The sequence below is a fragment of the Ambystoma mexicanum genome, chromosome 1p (assembly GCF_040938575.1).
Source record: "Ambystoma mexicanum isolate Mex_15411 chromosome 1p, UKY_AmexF1_1, whole genome shotgun sequence".
NCBI classification, from domain to species: domain Eukaryota; kingdom Metazoa; phylum Chordata; class Amphibia; order Caudata; family Ambystomatidae; genus Ambystoma; species Ambystoma mexicanum.
The window spans coordinates 70,740,230-70,767,487 of record NC_090921.1 but is presented as its reverse complement, the minus strand read 5'-3'; the positions used below and the strand labels follow the sequence as shown (position 1 = coordinate 70,767,487).

Genomic DNA, 27,258 nt, shown 5'->3' with positions numbered 1-27,258 from the left:
TTGTATTTGCGACGACAATATTTGCCACATTTGTGTCTTTGGAATTGTAACATTTTTGCATGAAGATCACTATTTGTGGATTCTGACGGAATAAATTGTAAAACAGTGGCATCACTGTCTTGACCAAATTTAGGAGCATCTTTAATCCATAAAAGCATGTGGACATGTGGCGCTCCTCTGGCTTGGTATTCTTTTCTCCAAAAGAAGTTTTGCACTTCTCCAAGGGGAGGAAGAGTTTTATTACAAATAAAATGTAGCATAGCAGTGTTCCTTGTGGTGACAGGATCAGGAACAGAGGGTGAAGTAGAGGCAATCACCCTACTACACTTCTCGCAAGGTACAACCTTGCGAATGGACCCAGTGTGGAATGAGCGCAGATGTCGCTTCATGGTAGTGGTCCCAAAGCTATACGAACCCTGCTTCCCGCGACTGAGTACCATTTTGCACTAATTACAGGTGACATGGTTTGCATGAGACTTAGGACCGTTTCCATGAACGGTAAACAACCGCCACGCCCAAGATTCACGCCGAGGGCGGGTAGTAGGGATTTCCTCTACCTCATTCTCATCATCCTCTTCTTCCTCCTCTGTATCCTCACTCCTGTTCCCTTCTTCAGGCCCTTGGGGAAATGGTGGTGGTGGAGGGGGTGGGGGTGGTGCTGAGGCAGATGTAGAACCATGTGGTAATAGTCGAGCCATGGATGTCATAGGCTTGGAGATGGAAATCTCAAAATCTGCAAAGTATGCAGCAAAATGCAGTGTGCTCTGTGGAATAGTCAGAAACACAATGAGAATGCGCTCTAGGGTGTGGTCTTATATCGGGGTAATTGTGCGCGGGTCACAGACATGCGCGCCGTCAGCAAGACATATCGAACATCAAAAAAGGTTCAAAAAGTCACAAAAACTATGTGGAAAGTTAGGATTAGTATGTGGGATTTGTGGTATGGTGATTTTTTAATGTGAAATATTGTGGATTACTTGGAAATGTACTTTTAAACTGGTCGGGGACACAAACAGTGTCCGCATTTAGAGCACGAGATGAGCGTGGGCGCGGTCACATGATTGTTTTGTGAGCAAGTTCGCTAAGGTAGCGGTCGTCCGCAGGACACCCAATGTACGGACATTGTTTTGCGCATGCGTGTTGATGTTCTGCGGACAGTGTTCGGGTCCTGAACTAATTAAAAGTGCAACACACGTAAAACGAACAGTTATGGACAGCCGTTTGTTCTTAGCACAGTTTAATTTATTTGCTAACAATACGGACAGACATAGCGTTTCAAGCACACCTCCATTTTCGTTTATTTACGAACAATTCAGGACACCACGAGTGTTCTTAGAACAGTTTCTGTTTGCTATCGAACACTACGAATAGGCATAGTGTTCTTAAGGACACCTCCATTTTTGTTTATTTACGAACATTTCAGGACACTACGAGTGTTCTTAGAACATTTTCAACTTGCATGAGAACATTACGGACAGATGTAGTGTCCTCAGGACAGTCACATTTTCGTTTCTTTACGAACATTTCCGAACAACCGCGGTGTCCGTGGACACCTAAATTGGTTTTATCACAAGGAACTGAAAGTAATTACACAACAATATAAGAAAAGTAACTTTATTTCATATATATATACAATTATGACTGGGAAGGTGGGGCAGAAACGGAAACAAAAACAGGAGAATTAGGGATTTCTAGATAACTGGGATCAGGTGAAGAAGGGAAGGAAAGCTCATCGAAACGCTTTGGTCCATAGACAGGGTTTGGGGTTAACTGCGTGGGATAGGGTGAGGGGGGACAAGTGCAGGTTGGACAATGCTGTCTTGTTGGGGGTTTCACATAATTTTCCACAAATTTTTTCAAATCCATAAAATTTTGCATAAGGTCGTCCATTTTTTGATTAATCTGCTGTAGAGTGATATCCTCAGATTGTTTTTGTGAGATGCTTGGAATTTTTGTATGGTCTGTAATAAAAAAATGTATATGTTAAATGTATACAGAATAATATTTATTAATTGGTTTATATAGTAAATTGTGTACTATTAGGTGGACTATTTTCTAACATTTCCTCTCGTGGGAGATGCTCCTCTAGCCAGTCGAGAGTACTACACATTTCTGTGAGAAAACAAAGAAGTAATATGTTTTTTTTTCTAATATAGAAAGTTTATAAATATATGAGTAAAAAGAAGTGCACTTACTATGTCTGGTGAGATATGTAATCAGTAGTGTATACGTCTGGTCTTGCTGTTGGTTGTGGAGTGTCTGTGAGGTAATTATGGTGGAAGCCACTTTATCTTCTTTTGGTATATTCCATTCTAAAACATATTGTATTTACATTAATGGTTAGTGTGTTACATATATGGGTAACATTTTTTAAGTATTAATACATATACTTTGTATGTGTGCTGCTTTGTGAATTTGTTAAATGTTCCTATGTTATGATATAACTATTACACATACCTCCCCAGAGTTTTTAGGTGGTGGTACTGTTGTCCAAACATGTCTGCGGACTGTCAAATTCAGTAGAAAGGGTTCAGTATGTTCCATATTATATGTAAATAAAGTCAAAGTTATTATTGTTAAGTTGTGCTACTAAAAAACTATGAAATTCAGTAAAAAAACTTTGTTAAAGGGACGTTATGGTTAAGTTGCGCTACTAAAAACCTATGAAATTCAGTAAAAAAACTTTGTCATCAGTAATGTCATCAATGACATTTGTGATGTCATCTTTGATGTCCTGGGTGTTAGTCTTAGCGGCGTGAGTTATGGTTGCTTATCTTACCATAACTGCTGAATTTCAGGGGTTTTTCGGTTTTACTTTGAACCATAACGTCCCTTTAACAAAGTGTTTATACTGAATTTCATAGGTTTTTAGTAGCGCAACTTAACCATAACGTCCTTTTAACAAAGTTTTTTTACTGAATATATATATATATATATATATATATATATATATATATATATATATTTTATAGGGCAGAGGTCACTGCCCCATAGTTAACCAATTTACATATGTTTGCTGTATTACACGGCCACAGTAGTGGCTGTGTAGTTATGGTTAAGTTGCTGTTTCCATAGGAAGAGCACTTTTTGGGTGGTTTATAACTCCGCTCCCCCTGGACGAATCCTCAACAAACTTTGCAAAAAAAGTATATGGTCCACTCTGAATTTTTTTGCAGAGGGGGGGAAACTTATAGGGGGGGTCCCAAAACGTCTTTTTTCCCCATAGAGTAAATGGGGGAAAAACTTTGCACACGGCTACAGGCCAAACCGCTGGACGAATTTTCACCAAATTGGCAGCAGGGGCAGGGGCTTGGTCCTGAAAGTGTGCTTTTGTAAATTTGGTGACAATCCGTCCAGTAGTTTCCTTTAAAATGACCAAAGAATATGTCGCAAAAAATTAGTGATATCTATGTCCACTCCGCAGTTAAACTTCCTTGTTGGCTCCGCGGACAAGATACCGATTGGCCAGGGGTGCGGTAGCGTCATGACCGCGGACACATGACATCTTCACCGATTGGCTACAGTGGGCCGTGATGTGCGTCAGAATGTGTGGATGCGCCGACATCTTGGATCCGAAGACAGCGTGGTTGCTACCAGAGGCGAAATGAAATGCTGTTTTGGAAAGTGTTTTGCTCTGCTACTGTGAGTGGGGATGATTACAGGGTAAGAGGTGGGTTAAATGCTGTACTTGTTTGGGCGGTAGGTGTTAATGATGTATTGGCCATGCGAAATGGTGTTTGGGAAAATATTTTGATCTTCTATAGTGATTGGGGAGGTTTATAGAGTAAGAGATGGACGAAATACTGTGCTTGTTTGGGCGGCAACTGTTAGTGATGTATTCTCTATTGCCGCCTTGTTCAGGATATTTGTACGTCCAGAGAATGAGGGGTGTAATAAGCGTAGTATTTCAGTACTTGCTGTGTGCAGGCACCTTGAAAATGATCGAAGGACACGCGTGGTGTTAGTGACCATTGACATTGCGTACATGTCATTATTACATTACATTTTCCTATGGGTCTCTTATTGATTAGTACGGCACCATGGTTGTGACATGCTGCAGTGGTTGTGGGCAGGGCCTAGAGTCTTGGATGCATGGCCGTAGACCGTAGGCCGAAGGCCATACTTCCAAAACTGTAGGCCCTGGCCAAAACCACCGCAGCATGTCACAACCATAGATACACCTGTAGTATTGATTATGGATTACATGGTTGTAGGGATTGTGTGCTGTGTTGGGTGCTTGGCTGAAGGCCATGCACCCAAAAAACAAAGTTATAAGGGCTGGAGGTATAAGCCAGTGCACACCAACACATTTCAATATCTATGGACATACAGCTTGGCATGCAGTCTCTGGCGAGATCAGGTGAAGAATACCACTCCTATCAATACACCCCTACCACTGTACATCACTGAGGTGGTTGTGGTCAGGATGTAGAGTTTTGGCTGCATGGCTGCAGGCTGTAGCCGATATACAATACTTCTAAAACCCAAGGCCCTTTCCAGAACCACCACATCATATTACAGCAATGCATACACCCGTAGTATAGGTTAGCATGTTAAATGGTTCTAGGGATGGTGTACAGTGTTGGATGCATGGCCGAAGGCCAAGCACCCTGAAGTGGGAGAATGGGAAACTAAGCTCCCCCCAATCTCATCAAGACCATGGCCTAGAGGATCACGGCCCAGGCACCCCCCACGGGACGAGTTTGTCTATCTACCAGACGACAAAATACCCTGGTTCAGGAACATAAGAGTATGCCCACCAGCTTGCCCGACTCAAGCCGACAACTGCGGCATGGATGAGCTCGACTAAGACAACAGCCACAAGTATCCACACCATTAGAGGTGCCATAACGACATAGCCAACTGACAAGAACACACGTGCCACCATGCACACTGGTCACTCACATACCAACCTACACGAAGAACATACTCAGTGCTATGACGTGGATAACTGACACGCTCACTGACGTGCATCGTTGTTATTTTTCACATAGGTTTCTTTTTACAATAATGCAGAAACGCGAGACGCCTGAAGAGCTTGTGTATATGCTTGCTGACGCTTCTCCCGCCTCTTCTTACCTCCCAAGGACAAACCATTTGCATTTCAGTTAAGCCAGGAATTAAGAGCCATTACAAAAAAATAAATTTAAAAAGGGGCGGGCCAAGTGAATGACGTGACATCATGACCGCCTTGTGGGCAAGTGTCCCGTGACAGACTATCAAAGAGTTGGTGACCATACTTACGGAGCATGCAAAATGTCGCCGTTTGTAGCCTGCTACTATAGGTTCCCCTGGAAATGAGTAACATTTTACTAATGTTTGAACACGTAAGTTTGTGTTATACTTTGCACATTTTCTGTGTCTTTTTTGAAAAAATGTTGGTATAGGTCGGTTATTGACACGTACTTTCTGTACCTTTTCCCGCATAGGTATATCATGCCATACTGTGTCTGCCATGGTTTTCAAATGTCGAGTGAGGGCTTCTTCGGACGGCAAATGCAACTGCTGGTGAGCGGTTGCCTGTCCATAATAATTATGTGGAATGAGACTGTAAACCCGATTTGTCTGTACGCTGAACTCGCTATTCGGAGCAACTTCACTTCATTTATGGTGGTGTAGGCTCCAGCTCAAGACGACGTCTGGGAAATAACTGTGGAAACAATGCGACTGCTTCCACGAAGAGTTAAATCAATGCCAATTGTGATGTTATCTTTGATGTCCTGGGTGTTAGTCTTAGCAGTGCACGGTGGTGGCGCGAGTTATGGTTGCTTAGCTTATCATAACTGGTGAATTTCAGGGGTTTTTCAGTTGTACTTGGAACCATAATGGCATGTCAGTATTATGGCACGTTTGTAAACTTTGAATTTCACATGTTTTCAGTAGCGCAACGTAACCATAACGTCCCCTTAACAACATTTTTTTAAGTGAATATATATATAAATATGTGTGTGGGTATATATATTGGGCGGTAGCGGCCGTGTAGTTATGGTTAAGTTGCTAAACTCATTGGAAGAGCACTTTTTCGGTGGCTCATAACTTCGCTCCCCCTGGAGGAATGCTCAACATACTTTACAAAAAAACTATATGTCGGGCTCAGAATTCTTTGGTCAAGTTGGGTGAGGTTTTGTGCACGGGGGGCAAAGTTATATGGGGGTTCCCAATATTTTTTTTTCCATAGACTGAATGGGGGAAAACTTTGCGCGAGGCTACAGCCGAAACGGCTGGACGGATTTTCACCAAATTTCACGGTAGTAGCGGGGGCTTGGGTCAGAAATCGTGCTTTTGTGTGTTTGGTGGAAATACGACCAATTCTTTTGTTGGAAAGGACTGAAATGCATGTCCCAAAAAATTAGTGATATCTGGGTCCACTCCGCGTACACATTTCCCTGTCTGCTCCGCGGACAGAAGTTTCATTGGCTTGCGGTACGGCATGCTGTCAGAGAACTTTGGACGCGGCCGGTGGTTGGCTTGAGGGTAGCGTGATGTGCGTCAACATTGTTTGGGAAACGCCACCATGGTGTATCGGAGGACAGTGTGGCAGCGGAAGGATCTGGAAAATGTACCGTATGCCATGCGTTGGCGGCAAGAAGGGAGGGAACGAGTGGGGGAGCATCAAAGTCTTTTGCAAAATACCGCCATGGTGTATCAGAGGACAGTGCAGTGGCAGAAGGGTCTGGAAAATGTACCGTACACCATGTGTTGGCGGCAAGAAGGGAGGGAACAGGCGGGGGAGTGAGAAGTGGTACATGCGACATATGTACATAGGTGGAAGAAGACGGAGGAGTGCCTGCAGTATTCCTGCGTATCGTATCAATTTGCGGGTACCTAGACAGGCAAGCACTTTGTGTGGTGATTGGAGGCAGCTGTCGTACGTCCCAATAGCTTCTGGCAGGACCTGTTAGCGGTGACCTCTTTTCATGGTGAGTGGTGGTAGGTGAATTTTAGAAGAGGAGTGAATTGCACATGACATTGGTTTTTGGCTGTGTTCCGCAGATGGATGTATTGGTGAATGAAGTAGCGGTGGGTCTGTGGGATTGTGTGCAGATTGGTTGGAGTAGGGCCAGTGTTGCGAACAGAATGTGGGTAGGTTGGCAGTGACACAATACTTTGTGAATGGAAGTGGGTACGCCCATAGTATGTGAATGAAAGTGCACAGGGGTGCAGGAGAGTGTTTTCTGTCTACATTATGGTAACTTTTGTAATTTGTTGCTGCATAGCTCCATGGTGGTTTGCAGGTTGGGTAGGAGTGCTGGTAGCAGTGGTATGTATGTGGATTGCCTTAGTTGGTTGCATGGTGAAATGCAGGGTGGCATTACGTTGCTGTGGGTGTGTTCAAGGTCTAGACTATTGGGTGCATGGCTGAAGGCAGTAGGCCATGCACTCAAGAGCCTAGGACTGGAGCACACCCAAAGGAGTAATGCATTTTTGCCTTTGCATCAGTTAGAGGGTGGTGACCTGTAAGCAATGGTTGTGGAGCACATTTCAGATGCCATAGAGCAGCAGAAGTGAGCTGCCATGCGTGTATGTTTGGTTTCGTAGGTGAGGTCACTGTTAGAACATGGTAAATTTTGCATTATGGTAACTGTTGCAATTTGTTGCTGCGTAGCTCCATGGCGGTGCGCAGGTTGGGTAGGAGTGCTGGTAGCAGTGGTGTGTATGTGGATTGTCGTAGTTGCTTACATGGTGAAATGCAGTGTGGCATTACGTTGCAGTGGGTGTGTTCAAGGCCTAGACTATTTGGTGCATGGCCGAAGGCCGTAGGCCATACACTCAAGAGCCTAGGACTGGAGCACACCCAGGGCAGTAATGCATTTTTGACTTTGCATCAGTTAGAGGGTGGTGACCTGTAAGGGATGCTTGTGGAGCACATTTCAGATGCCATAGAGCAGCAGAGGTGAGCTGCCATGCGTGTATGTTTGGTTTCGCAGGTGAGGTCACTGTTAGAACATGGTACATTTTTTGATGGTTGTTGGAGATGGTGCAGTGAAAAGTCATGCAGTGTGGGCACAGGGTGTACTGTTTGCATACTGTCAGTATGGAAGATGGTATGGTTTAAGTGTGGTAAAGTTTTTGATGTGTGGTTGGAGATGGTGCTGTGAAAAGTCATGCAGTGTGGGCACTGGGTGCAGTGTTTGCATACTGTCAGTATGGAAGAGGGTATGGTTGAAGTGCAGTTTATATGTGCTTGGTTACTGTGCTGTGTGCAGATTTGTTGAAGTAGGCCCAATGTTGTGAAAATGTTGTTGTTGGGTTGGTAGTGACACAATACTTTCTGAATGGCTGTGAGTAGGGGTGGTAGAGGCCCAGGTATGTTTGTGGATTGTGCTAATTGCTACCTTTTTTCATGAATGGGTGTTTTATGGTGTGGGGGGTTGGGGGGAAGTGCCGCTACCTACGTATGTTAGGTTTGTGCATAATGGTAGGTGTCCCCATTGGCGCAATGCACTGTTTTATAGTGTTCTGCTGGGTGTGCGCAAGGGTCGACTGTTGAGTGCATGGCCAAAGGTGTGCTGGTTGCGCATCAGGATCTTTGTGAATGCTGAAATAGTGCATCCTTTAGCAGACGTTTCTGGTGGAGGGGCTTTGGAAGCACTATCTCAGCATCCACAAAGATCCTGACGCGCAACCAGCACACCTTTGGCCATGCACACAACAGTCACCATGCACTGAGAGTGTTTAAAGGTAAATATGGAGTGGTGTACAGAAATTATAGTGTGCAATATAGAGGGTCAGAATGTGATTGATGCATGCATGTTTGAACATTTTACAGCAGCCAATGAAGGAGAGTTGGAAAAATACTGGTGCAAAAGGAAGAGGTATTGTGTCTGCTTTACTGGGGCATGGCCTGTGCTGCCGGTGGGAAAGCGCACGTGCCACATCCTGCCCTTCTTAGCATGGAGCATTCGCAAATGGAACTGTGGGGATTCTCCAATGAGGTGTGGAGGGTGTGGTTCACAGAAAGGGGCAGTGACATTGTAAAGGATTCCAATCGGGTGTTACACCGGACCAGGACTCTTGTTCTTAGCCTAAGATGTAGCACTCAATTAGAATACTTTTTCTTTATTTTCAATGAATTCGAAATGAGCTGGCACCCAACCCGTATCACACCCCCTTTTACAAATACCCCGGGTCACAATGGACCATGAATCAGGCCGGTTGGTGCGAATACAATATTTATTTATTTTAAATTCAAAGAAAATCACACAGTTTGAATACTGCGCGGCAATCACCAATGGGGTGATAATTACAATGTAAACTAAAGAAATACACTTGGTTGACCTTCTACAAGAACATATCCAAAGAACGACTGGATAGGAACAATTTTACAGTTCGGGTAAATAACACCCGAGTTAAGATTTCCCCCTGCGAACCCCAATTAACCAATTTTTTAGTGGATAGATGGGAGCAGCTAGGAGTCAGGGATATTAGGCTGCAAACAGAATTAAAATCTGACCTTCCCTCACAAAATAAGAGGATTTTAAACCCTTTGCAATTGCATAAAATGACACTCGGAATTGTCAAATAATTAAATTAATGTGCGGTTGAATTAAGGAGGTAAATATGATTTATCACAGTATCAGGGATGTAATATCACAAGCAACTACAAGGCAAGGTCTCAACAAAGTGCATACAGTTCCAAAAGCAACATGAAAGTAAGAACACAGTGCAGCAAAATCACATGTTGAAAAGTTGCATTTTACACTTTTGCAGTTTTAAATGTCAAAACGATTTTTAAAAAAACAGGTGAAATAGACAGAATTGGAATGCGGTTTTTAGGCTTGGTGCTAGATGCACATCACAGGGATAATATAGAAGTGAAAGAGTGGCTCTAGCTGAATACCTGAATGAGATTTTCAATGTGGAAAGAGATTTGGTTTTGGGAAAATAAACGCAGTTAACGGAGAAGTCGGTTTGGAAAGAAAGTCCAAGTTCTGCTAAACTAGATTATCAAGAAGATTGTGATGCTCATGAAACAGGTTAAGCAGACACATTAACCCCCTTCAAGCCGCGTGTCTCTTTATGTGGAAATTAATTAAGTTATTCAAAATATGACTAAGGATCAATGCAAGACAGAGATGAGTAGAAGAATAGCGCTAACGCTTAGGGTTCAAGGACAGGAGGCACAGAGAATTCTGACAGTTTTAAACAAGTTACCAGGGTATGGATAGGATTACTTACAGAGTGGAACAAAGACTAAGTATCAAGATGGGATAGGCTATGTGGTGCTATGTGATGGGGAAATACTCGCAATCCGCACTTGAGTTTGGGATTTGGGACAGTCAAATGGGTTCTGGACTTAAAATGCTCTGATCACAGCAAGGCAGCAGATTCTCCTAACAGCAAACAGCTGAGCAAGTCTGGTCACAGGATGGCAAGGGTACAGCTGACATGCAGGTAGTGGCAAAAAGCCTGTCTGGTCACAGGATACTCCCACAAGTGTACAACAGTTTTTCCCCCTTCTCCCTAAATTAGTAGGATTTTGTTATGGGGTTTAATTATGAAGGGTGGTTCTGCCTGGATAGAAGGGCCTGAACCAACTATCCCTATTCTGGCAGTGGAGTCTGGAATCTGCTGTGTGGATCTGCAATGTCTGAATACGAAGGCGCTGGAAACTTCAGAAGAGAGAGTCTCTGTCTCTGTCGGCTTCCCCTTTTTATAAGGTGGGTGACTCACAGGTTTTATTGTTGGGCAGGACTAAGATAGACCTACCCCAAAGAACCAGATTGGTTATCCTATGTTGGTCCCCTCCGCCAGGAGGGGTCTCAGTTTATGGGGTTGTGTTTTATGAGGTGCAAAGCCATCCCACAGTCATTTTTGCCTAAAATAAATCTTAACATAAATCACACATTTATACAGTTGTGGCACTTTTGCAAAATACATAGGCAAATTGTATATTTCATACAGATCATGGTGTTCCCACTCCCAGGTCTGTACAACATTATTTTGTCCTTCTAATAGTTTTTCACAGTTTTTAGTGGGAACCGCTGCACCCAAACTTCCACAATTTTAGGCATGTATACATATTATCATAGGGCACATTTCCATTAATTTCTAACGTTCCACCATATGTCCTTTCCCCATTATTCACATTCTCCTGGCAATTACGTTCCATACATGCTATGGACAGTGACAATATCTTGTTTAAAAGCCACAAAACTTACCTTTAAACTGTAAAGCTTTTACATTACTGCATTGTCCGGCTATATAATTAACAGTCTTTAAAGTTTATTCATTAAATAGTCTTTTGAGCAAAATGGGCTGGCCTTTGTCCTTCAACTGGGACAATTTTTTCCAGGCTACCACCAAATGTCAGTTTAGCCCAGGGCTACACTGGAGTTTCCCCAGTTTAAGTGAATGGTAAGTGTCACTTCCAAGTAACACGTAGGTGTCCCAGAATCTATTGTCTCAAGCTGAAGCCCAGACAAAAGCGTGATATTCTTCCTCTTGGCCATTCAAAGTTTTCAAGGGCAGAAATTAACATATAAGTGTCCCATAATCTCTTTGTGGCTCCTTTTGGGGGAGGACACTCCTGTTATCAGCACACAACTGTCCATGTAAACTGAGCAGGTCCTGTTTGACTTGATCCCCAGTACAGCCAATGCATTTAATTATTTATTTTATTTTGTTCTGAATCAGGAGCAAGTCTGTTAAAATAAAACATTATCTAGATTTTACCCAAACTCCCCTTACGCTTCTAGGCAAAGGCAGTGCCTTAATCACATTAAAACAGGCATTTCTCTCTTTTGCAAAAGCACATTTTGACACGTGGGGAATTCTGCTGGGATATACCCTTCAAATTTGGTTTTCTCTCCCATCTGGATTCCAAACATTGTTTGCAGCCCTAGTCAGTTTCTCTTACACAGCAGTATGTTCAAGGCAAATGTCCACTGAAATTGACATGTGCACAGAGAGCTAGTTTCTTTTTTTAAGGGTGTATTTTTGACACTTTATAGCAAAAGTCAAGCATTTTTCCATACGGCTGAGAGTAAAGTTTCTGGTGATTTCCCAGATTTTGCCTGCCACAGCCTGTCATTCAGTGATAATGCTCTTTTCTGCTGGAGCACAATCTGAATATGGATGGCCATAACAGGGTCTCACTGATAAAAGCAGTGTAATGTTGAACAAATGAAAAGAGCATCAGAACGGCGTCATTTTAGATGTAAAATATTTTCTTTTCCTGATTCTGGGCTGTCCCCCCTTCTGGGAGGCTGTCACCCAAATTGGTTGGGACAGTTTGGGAATACTCTTTTTCTGATTCTGGGATGACCCGCCTTTATCGGGGGCAGTCACACAAATTGGTTTGGGCAGTTTGGGAATCCTCTTTCAATGAGACTGGGCTGCCCCTCCCTTTTTGGAGGCAGTCACCAGAATTGGTTTGTGATGTTTGGGAATCCCCTTTTTCTCTGATCCTGGGCTGCCCTCACCCCTTCTGGGAGGCAGTCACCCGAATTGGTTTGGGCAGTTTGGGAATCCTCTTTTAACATTTTATTCTCTGGATGACCATTCTGGGGTTCTGGGAAGGGTGACTCTGAATCATTCCCCATCCCCACCCAGTCTTCATTCAGATATCTTGGAACCCATTTGTCTTTGGGAGGACTTCCCCCATCCCTGAAGGAGAAGATTTCAAATTGGAGGACGCTAACTTCCTCCCCAAAATGAGGTCTTTATTTCTCCTACCCACCCTCTGTTCCCTGGGTTGCAGGTTTTATGGGGCAGGAGATCTTAGTTCTGGTTCCGGGGTGTCCACAGTCTTTTCCCAGGTGACGAAGGAAGCTTCCTCAAGGGCTTTACACCCCCCTTACCTCTGTGCCTCCTCCTCTGGAACCGGTGGGTTATCAGGGTTCTCTCCCCGTCATTGTTCTGGGGTGCCAGACCCTGGGTTTGCGGGGTTCTGAGCAGCCATGTTCAACTGAGGGTTCTGCTGAGCCCTCAACATGCGACCCAGATCTTGTGGGCGATTCTGGACCTGGCGCTCCAGTCGGGACACCCGTTCTGGCTGATACGGGGGCCTTTGTTCATACCTAGGGGTTTCACAGGAAGGGTAACTGTTGTGAATTGCTTGTCACTGTATAGGAGAGCTGGTGATGTCATATGGAATGTTTGGTGCTGAATGATGTGTGAGTGTTCCAGACTAGGTCAGTTAAGCCTGAGTGATGGGACCCAGTGGTTCTGTTCATGAAGTCTTGATGTAACTTATAATAAAGATGTCTGGAGAAACCTAAAGAAGACTACAGAAGGTGCTTTTTAACACTGGCGACGAGGATTTTCAAGAACACATGCGTGCAGAAGAAGAAGGCTGTTGCGGTGGGAGCAGCAGAAGAAGGACAAGAACCACTGCCTCCCAGACACCAAGGAAGTAAGTCCCATCACCCAGGGGTCAGGGCACAGGGGATAGAGAATTAAGTAGAGCCCCAGTGCAGACCCAGTGCTGCCCACAACAAGAGTTACTGCAAAGCAAGGGCACAGAGAAGGAGAAAAGCCCATAGCGGGGTAGCAGTGTCACTCTGGGAAGGAAGGGGGCAAGCACCTGCACAGAAATAAGGGGCATAGAGTGTCAAGCAGAAGCAGAAGAGAAAGAGGTGTGAAGTAAAGTCTCAAAGAAAAAACTAAAAACTAAAACCAAGCCCATAAAGTGCAGCACAGGCCCCATAAGAAGCAGTGAAGTATTCTGAAGCTGAAGGGAGAAGGAGAACGCAGCGCTACACAGGGAATTAGGAAGTGAAGGAGTCCCAAAGAGGTAGAAGGTGTAAGCAGAGGCGAAGTGTCCAGGTAGGAGCGCAATTAAAGTTAGCACCAAGCAAGCCCAGGGCACCAGTGGAAAAGGAAGGGCAACCCAGCGCAGCATCAAGGAACCTTATGTGATGTTGGCAATGCAGAAGTGCGGTTAAAGAAGCCCCAGAGCAGTTTTTTTTGTTTGCCAGAATGACGACCATTGGACTGCGAGGGCTCTGTATGGCTCCGTGGTGAATGCGCGTCTGATGACATCACACGTCATTCGGGGTGTTGGCGGAGTGTAGGAACTAAGAAACTCACCGTTCCATGATGGTGTACCTCCATTGCAGCCGAGCGCAGCATTCTTTTGAGAGACGGAAAGCACAGAAGAGAAAAGGACCTGTCTGCGTGCCGACGATGCAGTGAGGTCAGCCCAGAAAATATGTGAGCCCTGGTTCGGTGAGAAATGAAGCGCACGCTGTGAAGGCAGCCGTAGGATTCAAGATGAAAACTCTGACGTTGGTGAATAGTAATGAAGGTGCCTGATCATTACTAATGTATGAAGAAGATGACACCGGGGTATGAGGCCGTGGTGTCAGTGAGGATTTTTGATGGCACAGAGGAGGAGTTAGAAGCAGTGCCGTGTATCCATTATTACTTGAGCTGTAGCACACAATATTAAACTTTTTAAATTGTTGGATATTGAGAAGCACGCGTGGAAGGACGTCTGGAGATAGCGTGGATGAGGAGTTAAAGTATGTGTGTTGGAGTCATTAGAGATAAGACACTTTGAGGCATTTCAGGGTTATGTTGTTGAGAGCAGCATGGACTTGTAGAATTTAAAGGTACGCGTGCGAAGTAAATATAGGCTGCAAGAAGGCGGCATGGACTCTTAGGGCCTCCAAACCGGGCTTCATTACCGAGTCTCCTGCAATGGGGACCTACTGGGTCATTCTGACATAGGAGGACCCGGTAATTCCTCCTTGCAGGAACTATTCCCCATTCCCATTTGAGCCCCCATAGGGCGCAATGGGAATGGGGAGGGAGGTAATAACGGGCACATAACAACTGGCCCGTTATTACCTCCATCTTCCCCTCGCGGGACCCGGAAAGGACGCCTGGTTTTACCAGGCGTCTGATCCGGGTACCGCAAAGGGAACCTCGTAATCGGCGCTCCCGTAATGAAGGGGGCTGGTACCGTACCAGCACCCTTCATCAAGGGAGTGCAAGGGTTATAAAGAGGCCCTTAGGATTTAAGAGTGTACCCATTAAAAACCCATTAAAGAAAATTAGGCTGCGAGAAGGTGGCATGGACTAGTAGAGACGCATAGAAGTACAGAAAAACAAGTGCTGTTTGTAATGAGATATTGAAATGCAAAATGTGATATTGTAAAAGAAAGTGAGAGTTCCCATTGTTGAAGTGTTGTATGTGTGCAAGCATATCAGGAGTGGGATACTGCCAATATGTCAGAAGTGTGACAGTTAAAGAGAAGTGTAGGGACGACCTCCTACACTTTGAAGTGTAGGGATAGCATCCCATATGGTGTGAAGCGAAGGGTAGGGATAGCGTCCCACATCTGTGTGAAGCGTAGGGATTGCATCCCGTGTGAGGTAGGGATAGCGTCCCTTATTGTGTGATGTGTAGGGATAGCGTCCCACACTGGTTGAAGTGTAGGGATAGCGCCCCTTATTGTGAGAAGTGTAGGGATAGCGTCCCTTATTTTGTGATGTGAAGGGATAGCATCCCGTGTGAGTAGTGATACTGTCCCGTGTGAGTAGGGATAGTGTCCTGTGTGAAGTAGGGATAGCGTCCCATTGAGAAGTAGGGATAGCGTCCCATGTGAAGTAGGGATAGCGTCCTGTGCGTAGTAGGGATAGCGCCCCGTGTGTAGTAGGGATAGCATCCCGTATGAAGTAGGGATAGCGTCCCATGTGAAGTAGGGATAGCGTCCCATGTGAGGTAGGGATAGCATCCAGTGTGAAGTAGGGATAGTGTCCCTTGTGAAGTAGGGATAGCGTCCCATTGTGAAGAAGGGATAGCGTCACAGTTAAGATAGGGATAGTGTCCTGTGTGAAGTAGGGATACCGTTCCGTGCGCAGTAGGGATATCGTTCCGTGTGAGATAGGGATAGCATCCCGTGTGAAGTAGGGATAGTGTCCAGTGTGAAGTAGGGATAGCGTCCCGTGTGAGGTAGGGATAGCGTCCCGTGTGTAGTATGGAGAGCATCTCGTGTGAAGTAGGGATAGCGTCCTGTGCGTAGTAGGGATAGCGCCCCGTGTGAAGTAGGGATAGCGTCCCGTGTGAAGTAGGGATAGCGTCCCGTGTGAAGTAGGGATAGCGTCCTGTGTGTAGTAGGGATAGCGCCCCGTGTAGAGTAGGGATAGCGTTCCCTGTGAAGTAGGGATAGCACCCCGTGTGAGGTAGGGATAGCGTCCCGTGTGTAGTGGGGATAGCGTCCCAGAAATATTTTGAGTTGCATCACTCAATAAACAGATGCATGATATTGATGTTGTCTGGCATGGAGGTCTAAACCAATCCTGGCTACTATGTCAGTTTTGGTCGCACCTTCCGTGCAACCAACATCCCAGTTATGAATGAATGCTGTGTGGATGATGTGGCTGGGTGTATTTGTGTTGTGGGTGTAAGGAGGGGGATGAGATTGAAGTGCTTGAAGGTGGTATGCTTTAGAAGTGTGTGTTTCATTGGAAAGGAAGGAGATATATTGTGAAGTGCTTGTCACTGTATGGGAGAGCTGGTGATGTCATATGGAATGTTTGGTGTTAAATGATGTGTGAGTGTTCCAGACTAGGTCAGTTAAGCCTGGGTGATGGGACCCAGTGGTTCGGTTCATGAAGTCTTGATGTAATTTATAATAAAGATGTCCTGAGAAACCTAAAGAAGACTACAGATGGTGCTTTTTAACACTAACTATCCCTTCTTCCGGGGTAACCTGGGTACTGGGAATGTTGGTAATCCTCCACCCTTGGCCTCTCCTCTCCCGGATTGGAGGGTTGTCCTGCAGGTTGGGGATTTGTGGATACTGGGGAAAGAAACTTAACCCAGGATTAGGGGGATTACTGCTCTCCTGAGGGAAATGAAGAGGGAAGTTTTCTGGGGTGGTACTTATATGGTTGGATCCCCCCTTGGGCTGGGGGAGTCCATAAGTACCCCAAGATAGGATGTTTGACCTTATATCTGGGACTTATGTAATTGGGAGAGTTAGGGGTCCCACTGGTGGGATTACCTCCCTGACTGCCACCTGTTGTGATTGGACAGAAAAAGCGTGACACTCACCGTGTTCGGATCGGTCTCCAGTAGACCTGCATCTTTCTTCTGCGATCAGCTCCTGCAAGAACAAGAACATCATTAGGAACAGCCTTACCTTGCCGAGCTTCTGCCCATCATTCATCGCTCCTTCTGTTCTGTGGGCATCTTCAGCGATGTCTCTCCCATCCCAGCACGCCGCTTCCATCTGCAAAAGGGAAAAGAACAGAAAAAAGGCATTAGTAAGCATTCAGCAAATCTTTTCTTTCTTTAAAGACTGTACGAGATTCAAACGCTCACCTGAATCCCAGCCGCTCCGGGGGAACTTTGTCTCCAGAACTTCTCATCCATCTGCAAGAGGGAAAAGACACACCAAGTTAGCGTGTAAACATCTAGAGGCGCTGCATACCGCGTTTACTAACTGCATTTTCTTTTTTTTTCTTCATAACCGGCATCCACGCTGAAAATGTCGTGGCACCTAAAGACACAGAAAAAGAACTCAGTTCTATACAAATACGAAAGGGTTGCATCGCACATCGCGCTCTCACTCACCTTCAGCGTTACCCATCTCAGCAGCACGCCGCCATCCCCGGACACCGGCCTTCATCTAATGAAGGAAATGAACGAAGGTTAGAGAAGGCTAGTTGTTCAAAAGACTCATTATACTTACCGGTCGGACTCTTGCCAGTGAAGTAACTAGGCAGCAATGAGCCCGCATCAATCAACGCACCCCTGCGCTGAAAGCAGGATGGAGAGCACACTATCCAAGAAAACAAGGTGAGCTGTGGACCAAAGGGAAGGGTTGGACCCCGGAGAAGAAAGGGTTCAAGCACGCAGAGACAATAGGGAGTTAAACTCTACCAATCCTGTGTTTCAGGCCCAGTCTCCATTTGAGTAGACTCCAGGGAAGGGTTCGAGGTCCTAGGAGGTCAGAACAGGCTGAGTGATGTCCCCATGAACACCAGATGAGCGTTACTGAACGCAAAGCCTCACATCAAAATCCACCTGGGCGTCATGGAAACGTCAGAAACCGACCAGTTAGCCCACATGTTGGGGCAGCTACGTTCCGAGGTACATGCAGCCAGGCAGGAGACCAACACCCTGAGGAGAGAGCTGATAGTAGCCAAAGAACGCACTGATGATTTAAGCCGGCAACTTCTCACAAGCAGGGCATGCACCATTGCCGGGAAGCGTGCCCCAAATGCCAGCACCATCAGCCAATCCGGTTCAGATAACCCTTCCTGGGGCAGTTCCCTTGGCCCCGCCCGAATGATTTACGGGGATCCTAAGAGGTTTGCAACGTTCATGAACCAGTGCCACCTGCACTTCCTTTGTAGACCAGGGGCCTTTCCGAATGACAAATCACGGGTCGCTTTTGTGCTGTCCTACTTGAGCGGTAGCGCCGCGGACTGGTCTGTACCCTTTGTGGCCCAAGACAATCCTTTGCTGCATGACTTCAGGGGCTTTCAGCAGGAGATGGAAAAGCTATTTGCCTGTCGTACTCATGGGCAGGCAGTAGACAATGAACTTCTGTCCCTACGCCAAGGGAATCATGAGCTATTAACATACAAAGCCACGTTCAATAGACACGTAGTTGAAGCAGAATGGCTAGTGGAGAAGAGGCCACGTTATTTCATCGGGGTTGCGGGCGGAGCTCAAGGATTTTCTGGCACAAATAGTGAACCCCCCAAAAGACTGCTCAGAATTCATTGACCTTGTTGTTCAACTGGATCATAGGTTGCAGGACCGAAGAGCAGATAGAACCAGACTGGACCCTCTCCCTATGTATGTGCGTTCATAGGATAATGTTGCCCGAACAACGGAATGCTCAGGAGAACCAATGCAAATCGAGGGGTCAGATCCCCCTTGACTAAAGTGGAAAGGGATAAAAAGTGACAGCAGCAGTTATGTCTGTACTGTGGAAGGTCAGGTCATTTCCTTAAAGAGTGCCCTGTGAAGCCACCGAGGAGGAAGGTAGGTGCCATGGACAAGGAAGATACCATCAAGGAATCGGAAAACTCCCCAGCCCGGCAAGTGTAGGGGTTCACTTGTCGAGCGAAGAAAGTGAACTACAGACCTCCCATTTTTCTGTGGTCTTGACCAACCACCAACAACCATCTTGGATGCACACAGTAAGAGCGTACATAGACAGTGGAGCCGTTGGGAATTACATCGACCAGAAAAATGGGGCTTCCATTATGCCCTAAATAAACCACCGGCACTGTTACCACTGTTGATGGCACGGAAATAGCTTCTGGTCCAGTATCCCAATGCACTGCAGCTTTAACCCTTCTGTGCCAGGATGGACACCAAGAATCTATCGTTTTCGACCTCATTAAGGCACCATAGTTCCGGTTGATTTTAGTAATGCCATGGTTGGTAGCTCACAATCCTCGAATCGATTGGCGAGCAAAAGAATTGACCTTTTCCGAGAATTACACCCACACATGTTATCACCAAGGGAAACAACCAATAGACACCAGAACCTCCACGTTTGCGACTGTGGCAATCGGCACCCTACCAAGTGAATTCCAGGACTTTCAAGATGTCTTTCAGAAGGAACATGCTAATACCCTGCCACCGCGCAGACCATACGATTGCCAAATCGACCTGATACCCGGTGCACAAATCCCTTGTGGGCGAATCTATGCACTCACGGAACCAGAAAACCAGCACCTGAAGGCCTATCTTGACAAATACCTGGCCAACGGGTTCATCCGTTCCTCGAAGTCTCCAGCAGCCAGCCCTCTATTCTTTGTACTGAAGAAGGAGGGGGACTTGAGAACGGGCATCGACTATCGCGCACTGAACCAGATTACCGTAAAAAACCGCTCCCCTCTGCCACTGATCCCTGAATTGCTTGATCAATTCAAAGATGCCCAAATCTACACAAAACTAGACCTGAGGGGGGCATATCAACTTGTTCGCGTAAAACAGGGTGACGAATGGAAAACCGCTTTTCGCACCAAATATGGCTTGTACGAATATCAAGTGATGCCCTTTGTCCTTTGCAATGCGCCTGCTGCATTTCAATACTTCATGAACGATGTCCTACGGGAATTGATTGATGTCTGTGCTCTAGTGTACATTGAAGATATCCTAGTATATTCCGCATTAAAGCAGAACCACGTTAAACACGTCCGATCCGTATTGGAGAAACTCCATCAACACCAGCTCTACGCCAATCTGGAAAAGTGCTCATTACACGTCTCCGTGGGCTTTATCCTCAGCCCGAATGGAATCCGAATGGATGTACACAAGGTAGATGCTATCCTGAACTGGCCATCCCCAAATTCATTCAAGGGGGTTCAAAGTATGTTGGGTTTTGCAAACTTCTACCGCCAGTTCATCCCAGGATTCTCGCAAATCGTGCATCCCATCACGTCATTGCTAAGGAAAAGCAACAAAAAGTTCCAGTTGACAACAGAAGCCGAGGAGGCTTTCCAGGAACTCAAGGCAAGATTCACTTCTGCCCCAATCTTACGTCACCCGCGCCCTGATCTCCCATACCTGGTGGAAACGGACGCCTCGAGCATGGCTATAGGAGCCGTCCTCTCACAGAAGGTCCCCAAAACGGGCCAGTTACACCCTGTTGCCTTCTGGTCGCATAAATGTACACCCCCCGAACTCAATTACGCTATCACAGACAAAGAACTCCTGGCCATTAAGTCAGCCTTTAAGGCATGGCGGCACTACCTTTTGGGCGCTAGACACACAATCACTGTAATAACTGACCACCGGAACCTCCAGTACCTAAAAACGGCAAAGGCTCAATCCTCACGACAACTACGTTGGCCTCTTCTTTTTGCTGAATATGACTACGTGATTACCTTTCGAACAGAGGTAAAAAAACGGGAAGGCCGATGCCCTTTCCCGTATGGGGGTGGAAGAGCAAGGGTATCAGACCCCTGACCCAATAGAAATCATCCCGAGTGACAAGCTTCTAGGAATCACAGCAACCATAACTCAGGAAGAATTACATGAAGAAATCCAAAACCTGATGAGTCCAGAGCAATTACAAGCGTGGAGTGCACAAGGAGAACATTACATGATAAAAGACCAGTTGCCCTACTTCAGGAATCGTTTATTCTTACCAAAACAAGAACTACGAGAACAAGACATGTCCGGTTATCATGATTCCTTGATTGAGGGCCACCCCGGAATCGCTAAAACCCTAGCCAACGTAAAACGACATTATTGGTGGCCCTCGTGGCGTAAAGACATTGGGCCTCATTCCGAGGCTGGAGGTAAGGGTTAACGGTCACCGTTAATGGCAACGGTGACCGTTAACACTTACCACCATATTCTGAGTTCCCTTTTGCGGGTTGGCATTTAACGCCTGCTTTTAGCAGGCGTTAAAAATCCAACCCGCAAAGGGACCTTGGAGTAAATTACGGCACCGTAATTTACGGTGCTGTAATTTACTCCTTCCCCATTCCCATTGAGCCCTATGGGGGCAGGAATGGGGATGGGGAACCGGTATGGTGAATGGGGACTTACCGGTCCCTCCAACCTTGGAATGGACCGGTAATTACTCCATTCACCATGCCGGATATCCATGGAGTAAATAGCTCCATGGTTGCTTACCATGGTGCTCTTTACTCCATGGATAGCTCCAGCCTCGGAATGAGGCCCATTATCCAATTCATCCTATCTTGTGGAGTGTGTGCTCAAATCAAGTCATCCAAGCAGAAACCGGCTGGGCTATTGCAACCATTGGAAATCCCACCAGCACCCTGGCACACGTTGTCCCTCGATTTTATTACTGATTTACCACCCAGTCAAGGGTTTAACACTATTAACTATTATAACTTAACTATCATAGGTCGTGGACCTATTTTCAAAAATGGCACATTTCATTCCTCTTAAGGGGCTTCCAAATGCTTCCACTCTGGCAAAGGTATTTCTTGAAGGCATTGTACGACTCCATAGGTTTCCTTCAGTTTTGGTCTCAGACCGAGGTACTCAATTCGAAACTAACTTCTGGAAAAAATGCTGCTCAATGGCCCAGATCGACATCCGGCTATCCACCAGTCACTATCCCCAAAAGGATGGTCAAACTGAGAGGACAAATCAAACGCTCGAGCAGTATCTGCGTTGCATGTTACACGTTGCATGTTACACCAAGCTGAAGGTAGCTGGCACGAAGCGTTGCAGAGAATTCTGTAGAAATGTAAGATAAGCGTTCATCTTCAGTCGAGAAAAATGTCAGGAGGAGAGGCAAACAGACAGTGAGAAAAAGAGAGAAAAACAAGTTTTTTTTCAATTAATGTACGTACATAACAAAAACACGACAAAAATAAAAAAATAGGTGTTTTTAGAGACAATCCTAAAGACACAATCCCCACCCCTGTTTCACATCCCACCCCCAAAACCCCTTCAACCCCCTCCCCCTCAGTTTCTAGCACGGTAATGCAGCAGATTCCACTGGACTTTGAGGATTAGACGTGGCACAATCGGCTCTTTTTAGGATGGCAGCTGTGACATTGGGCCTCTCGAGGCTAAGCAATTGGGCAATGTGTTTGCTGGTTGTGGTGTGTACACAAACACTGTGACAGAAGGTCTGTTTGTACCGATAAATGTAGGAGGCTACAGTTAAAGGGTGCAAGATAAGGGGCATGCATCCTGTTTGTATGCATGCACTGCACAGACTTGCTTAACGTTGCTAATATACATTCCCTGCTGCTTTTGTGGGATCACTTCTCCAACATTTGTAGTTCATGCATTACAATGGGAAGACCATATTGTGAAGTGTACAAGGTACGTGGCAGGCATCATGTTGTATGAATGCAGTGTGTGCATCATATGATATGATGTGCTATGGTATTTTGTGCCATTTGTATTGCGCCTACATACAAATGTGTGAAGGTGCGCTGAGGGAAGGGAGGCAGAACGGTGCCACACAGAGACATTGATTCCTCTAGGCCAGCTGACATTGAGAGTGCGCAAGTGAATGCGAAGGGGGAGGGCAAAGTGCAGTACATGGGAACAATAAAACATAGAAATACATGCAACTACAGCCGGTGTTGCAAGTGCAAGGATAAGTGTAGGCATGAAGCGGTGGCTGGACTGTTAAGGTTATAGAAAACAGTCCCCAAGTGCGGGGGTTGGTAGAAAGCCAGTGCAAGGGTGGAACTGTAATGATGGAGGTGGCCTGGGGCACAGATTATAGGGTGGGTAGAAAACCAGTGCACTATACTTTTTAGCCAGGAAGTGAGTAGGGGAGAGGAGGGGAAAAAGAAGAAGCACATGGAAAGGTTTTCAGGTGCTTTCAGACCCTACGATGCTTCTTCTCAAGGTCCAGGGAGACAGAGAGCGTGTTTCACTGGGAGGCCCCAGCAGAAGAAACACATCTACCACCATCTGGTTGCGTGAAGAAGCAACTAACCCTGAGGGAGTACGAGGCGGATGAGGGAAGAGCTGGAGCAAGCAGATATTAAGGAAGTGAGAGTGCAAGGTATTGCAATCTTCAGGGACCAGAAAGCCTTCTGCATACTGCACAGGGCTTTTATTTTATTGTTCGCAGCCACTGTGAGCTATTGCATACATTTTAGTCCAGCAGAGATACGATCCCTGCGGTTCAGGCCAAGGACAAGTTGAACACTCCCTTTATGGATGAGTTGCTGAGGGCGCAGAGTGGAAGCTGGGAGATTAAAAAAGAGCCTGTGGCAACAGTGCAGAGTACAAAGCACCACAGCCGTGCAGACACTGACGTTTTGGAAAGTGACTGTAGGTTGCTAAAATATATTTAGCGGTGGCTTTAGTGCCTTCTTTTTACAATTTATATAGTAGGTGGGTTAATGGGGAATAATTTTCGTAGCATTGTCGGAAGGAAAGAACAGAGTTACTGTTTTGCTTATATAGTGTATGATATGGGTAAATGAAAATGTTGCAAGCAAATACCAACAAATTGCCACTTTATGGTAGGAGATGGGAGGAACATCAGTATGCTTTTTAAACACGTAGTGGACGCTTAGAGGCAGATATCATGCACAGAGGCCGTTATAAAAGAGTTGTGCACATACTGCAAACAAAATGTGGTGATGGGTGCTTATGTGGATGAATGTGCATGTATAACTCATCCAGCGTTTCACTGAACTTTCCACTGGACGTGCTATCCAATAACAGCACACGTACAGGCTGATTTTGTAACGGTACATATGAAGTCTTGTGGAGAACTGACATTGTAAGATGCTGAAATCTTGTAGGGCATTGGTGGATGCGTGTGTGAGTACTTAGCAATACCTAATAAGGGCGTGGTGGGAAGAGGATAGTGGAAAGAGAAGAAGGACTGTTCATGATTTACTGGGGTGCCGCCCTTACGATACTTTGTGCGGCGCATTGCTATATTCTGCGCTTTTGAACATGCTGGCCAATGGAAATGCGATTGTTGCATTTGTCCAATCAGGTGTTTAGAGTGTGCATCATAGGAAAGGGCGGCCATATTTTTTTTATAGCTCTGTGTAGTCAGGCTGGCAGAGATGGCAAGACGCACAGTTTTCATAGTGGGTGATTGCTTTGTGCTAGATCTGCTCCAGTATGCCGTGGAAAGATGCCTTAATGGCAATTTAAATTTGGATGAAGTGGAGACTTTGTGGTGCAGTGTCGCTGACCGTACTTTCGACCATTTGCTTGTAGAATGTCGACGAGTGGCCACTTTAGGTACTGTGCACCTTGTCATAGTGCACTATTGAGCATTGGTTTTGGGTTCCATAGCTTGTGCAAGTGTATACCGTCAACTCAAAAAGATGAAGTGCAGTGCATTTTTGCCACTGCGAAGGTGGTTTTCTCATGTATACCACCAAGTCCAGTATATAACCTGCACTACATATGTCAGTTAAAGAAATAGAGGGAGCCAGCCATGTGTTCTAATCATTGATGTCATCAATGACATTTGTGATGTCATTGTTGATGTCATGGGTGTTAGACTTAGCAGAGCACAGTGCTGGCGCGAGTTATGGTTGCTTATCTTACCATAACTGGCGAATTTGTGGGGTGTTTTGGTTTGACCTGCAACCATATCGTCCCTGAAATAACGTTTTTCCATTGAATTTCATAGGTTTTTGCTAGTGCAACTTAACCATAACGCCCCTTTAACAACGTTTTGTGTTAGTGAATATATATATATATATATATATACATATATATATATATATATATATATATATATATTAATTTACTAAACAAACATCAGCAAACTCATGGTGAGTTTAAAAAAGCGTGAAAAAAACCCTTGCACCTGAACTGTGAATGTACAATATTCTAGTTTAGCCAAGTCACACATGCCAAACACCACCTAGTAACCAACGCTGACATTTCACAGCCAGTTCAGATCCACATCAGCAAGGCATTGTGGGTATGCACAGTAGCTCAAATGCAAGCGTTTTGCTCCAGGAAGTAGCCTTTGTCATACAGGGCAGTGCTACTTGATACATAGCTTAATCAACCCAACACTGACAATCTCAGGATCTGCAGACAACTACACACCATGTTTCAGCCTCATTAGGGATCATCAGTGTAGTATAGTCCAGCAGCCTTGTGATTGGAGCACTGGGGCATGTTTCAGAGAGGGAGACACCTTTCACCTCTGTATGGTCATATATTCCCCATGGGACACCTCAATCAGGGCCGTTACTAGGACACTGCCAATGATGTCCTATAGGGCTACAGGCATGGATGTGGGGCAGTTACCACCCTTCTGCAGAGTCTGTCTTGTCATGCATGGCCACCGGAGTTGTCAGGGTAGACTCTTCACTGACGAGGCGATGCAGAACTGGAAGACCTTGATGCTGCCTCTTCTAACCTGGTGTATATGTTGGCACCCGTCCATGTGGGGTCCAGGACCAACACACACACACACACACACACACACACACACATGCACACACGTGCACACACACAAACACATGCACACATGCGCACACACACGTACACACACACACATACACACGCCCCCCACACACACACATATGCACGTGCGCACACACACACACACACACGCACACACGCGCACACACACACACACACATGCACACACGCGCACACACACAGACACACACACATATACACACAACATACACACACACGCCCCACACGCACACACCACACACCCCCCACACACACACATCACACAGAAGACAGGCAAACACACAGTGACTCCCCGCCATTTGCACAGAAAAATGATTGTTCCAAAGCAGGTTTGCTATGACACTTAGCATGAACAGTACTACAGTAATATTTTGAACATGTATTATGTTTCCACTGATATTATCGTCTGAATTAAATGTTTATAGGGCATGTATGTTGTATCTCACAAACCTAATTTACATTTTAGGGAAAATCACCTGGAACGACTACGGCGATTCTTACACATTTCAGTACATTTGCAAAAAGGCCATATAAGAAGATATTGACATGTCAATGTCGATGGTGATATTCATCTGTGTAAGGAGCAGCTTTTAAGAGTGATCCCCATGTGTTGTTTTAATTTTCACCTATTCACTAGGATATCCTTGTACAAGTGTGTGGCTTTATATTTCACGTGTTTATATTTTTGACAACTAACTTGACTTTGTGTAAATCATTATAATTACACGTCATTTTCGTAAAATAAATTGCATCATTGTGGACTATTTACCATGACTTGGGACCTCTAATCAGTACTGTAATAGGGCTTTCTGTGTAACTATCTTTCAGAATTGCAATACAGCAAACACATTGCATATTTTTATGTCCCAAAAAGGCCCTGGGCAATATCAATAATTTAACTCTTGTGTGTACTGAGTCAGCTAAGCTCCAAGGAAACTAACAACATGCATACACACACACACACACAATCAAAAGGCAGACAAAGCTCCATACCTGATCCTCCTCCTTTTCCTTCGCTTCGTTATCCCCCTGCCTTTGCTCCTCTATGCCACACGGTGCAGTGCACAAAATCGCTTGGACTCCATAGTTGCAAAATGCAAAAAAACATGGTCTCTGGATTTTACTCTACGTTTTGATAACCTTAGCGCCTGAATTTGGGGCCCAGAAATGGTTCTTTATTGCCCGTTTGATTTGTTGAAGCTTGTTTACTAGAATTGCAGGCAATTAACAGCTTTTATGACCCAGCAGAGTGACGTGGCACTCCCCCATTGGCCAATTTCCAGGACATACGGGCCAGTATGTCTCTCAAAAACAACAAAAGCCTCAGAAATTGATCAATGGAAGGGGGACCAGTGTGACTCCCCCAGTGACCGCTGCTGGCAGGCCTGTCCCACACCCCCTGCTGCTTACAT

The 27,258-nt window shown here is 45.5% G+C and overlaps 1 protein-coding gene across 1 annotated transcript in view; it reads left to right on the top strand.

Annotated features, from left to right (window-relative positions):
* Window positions 1-26,614, top strand: part of LOC138449413 (struthiocalcin-1-like) — a 182,947-nt gene extending 156,333 nt beyond the window's left edge. Inside the window, exon 6 of the mRNA XM_069604803.1 lies at window positions 26,313-26,614. Within this exon, the coding sequence (XP_069460904.1) occupies window positions 26,313-26,380 (68 nt within the window). The 3' untranslated portion in view covers window positions 26,381-26,614. The remainder of the gene's footprint in view (window positions 1-26,312) is intronic.
* Window positions 26,615-27,258: the final 644 nt, after the last annotated feature.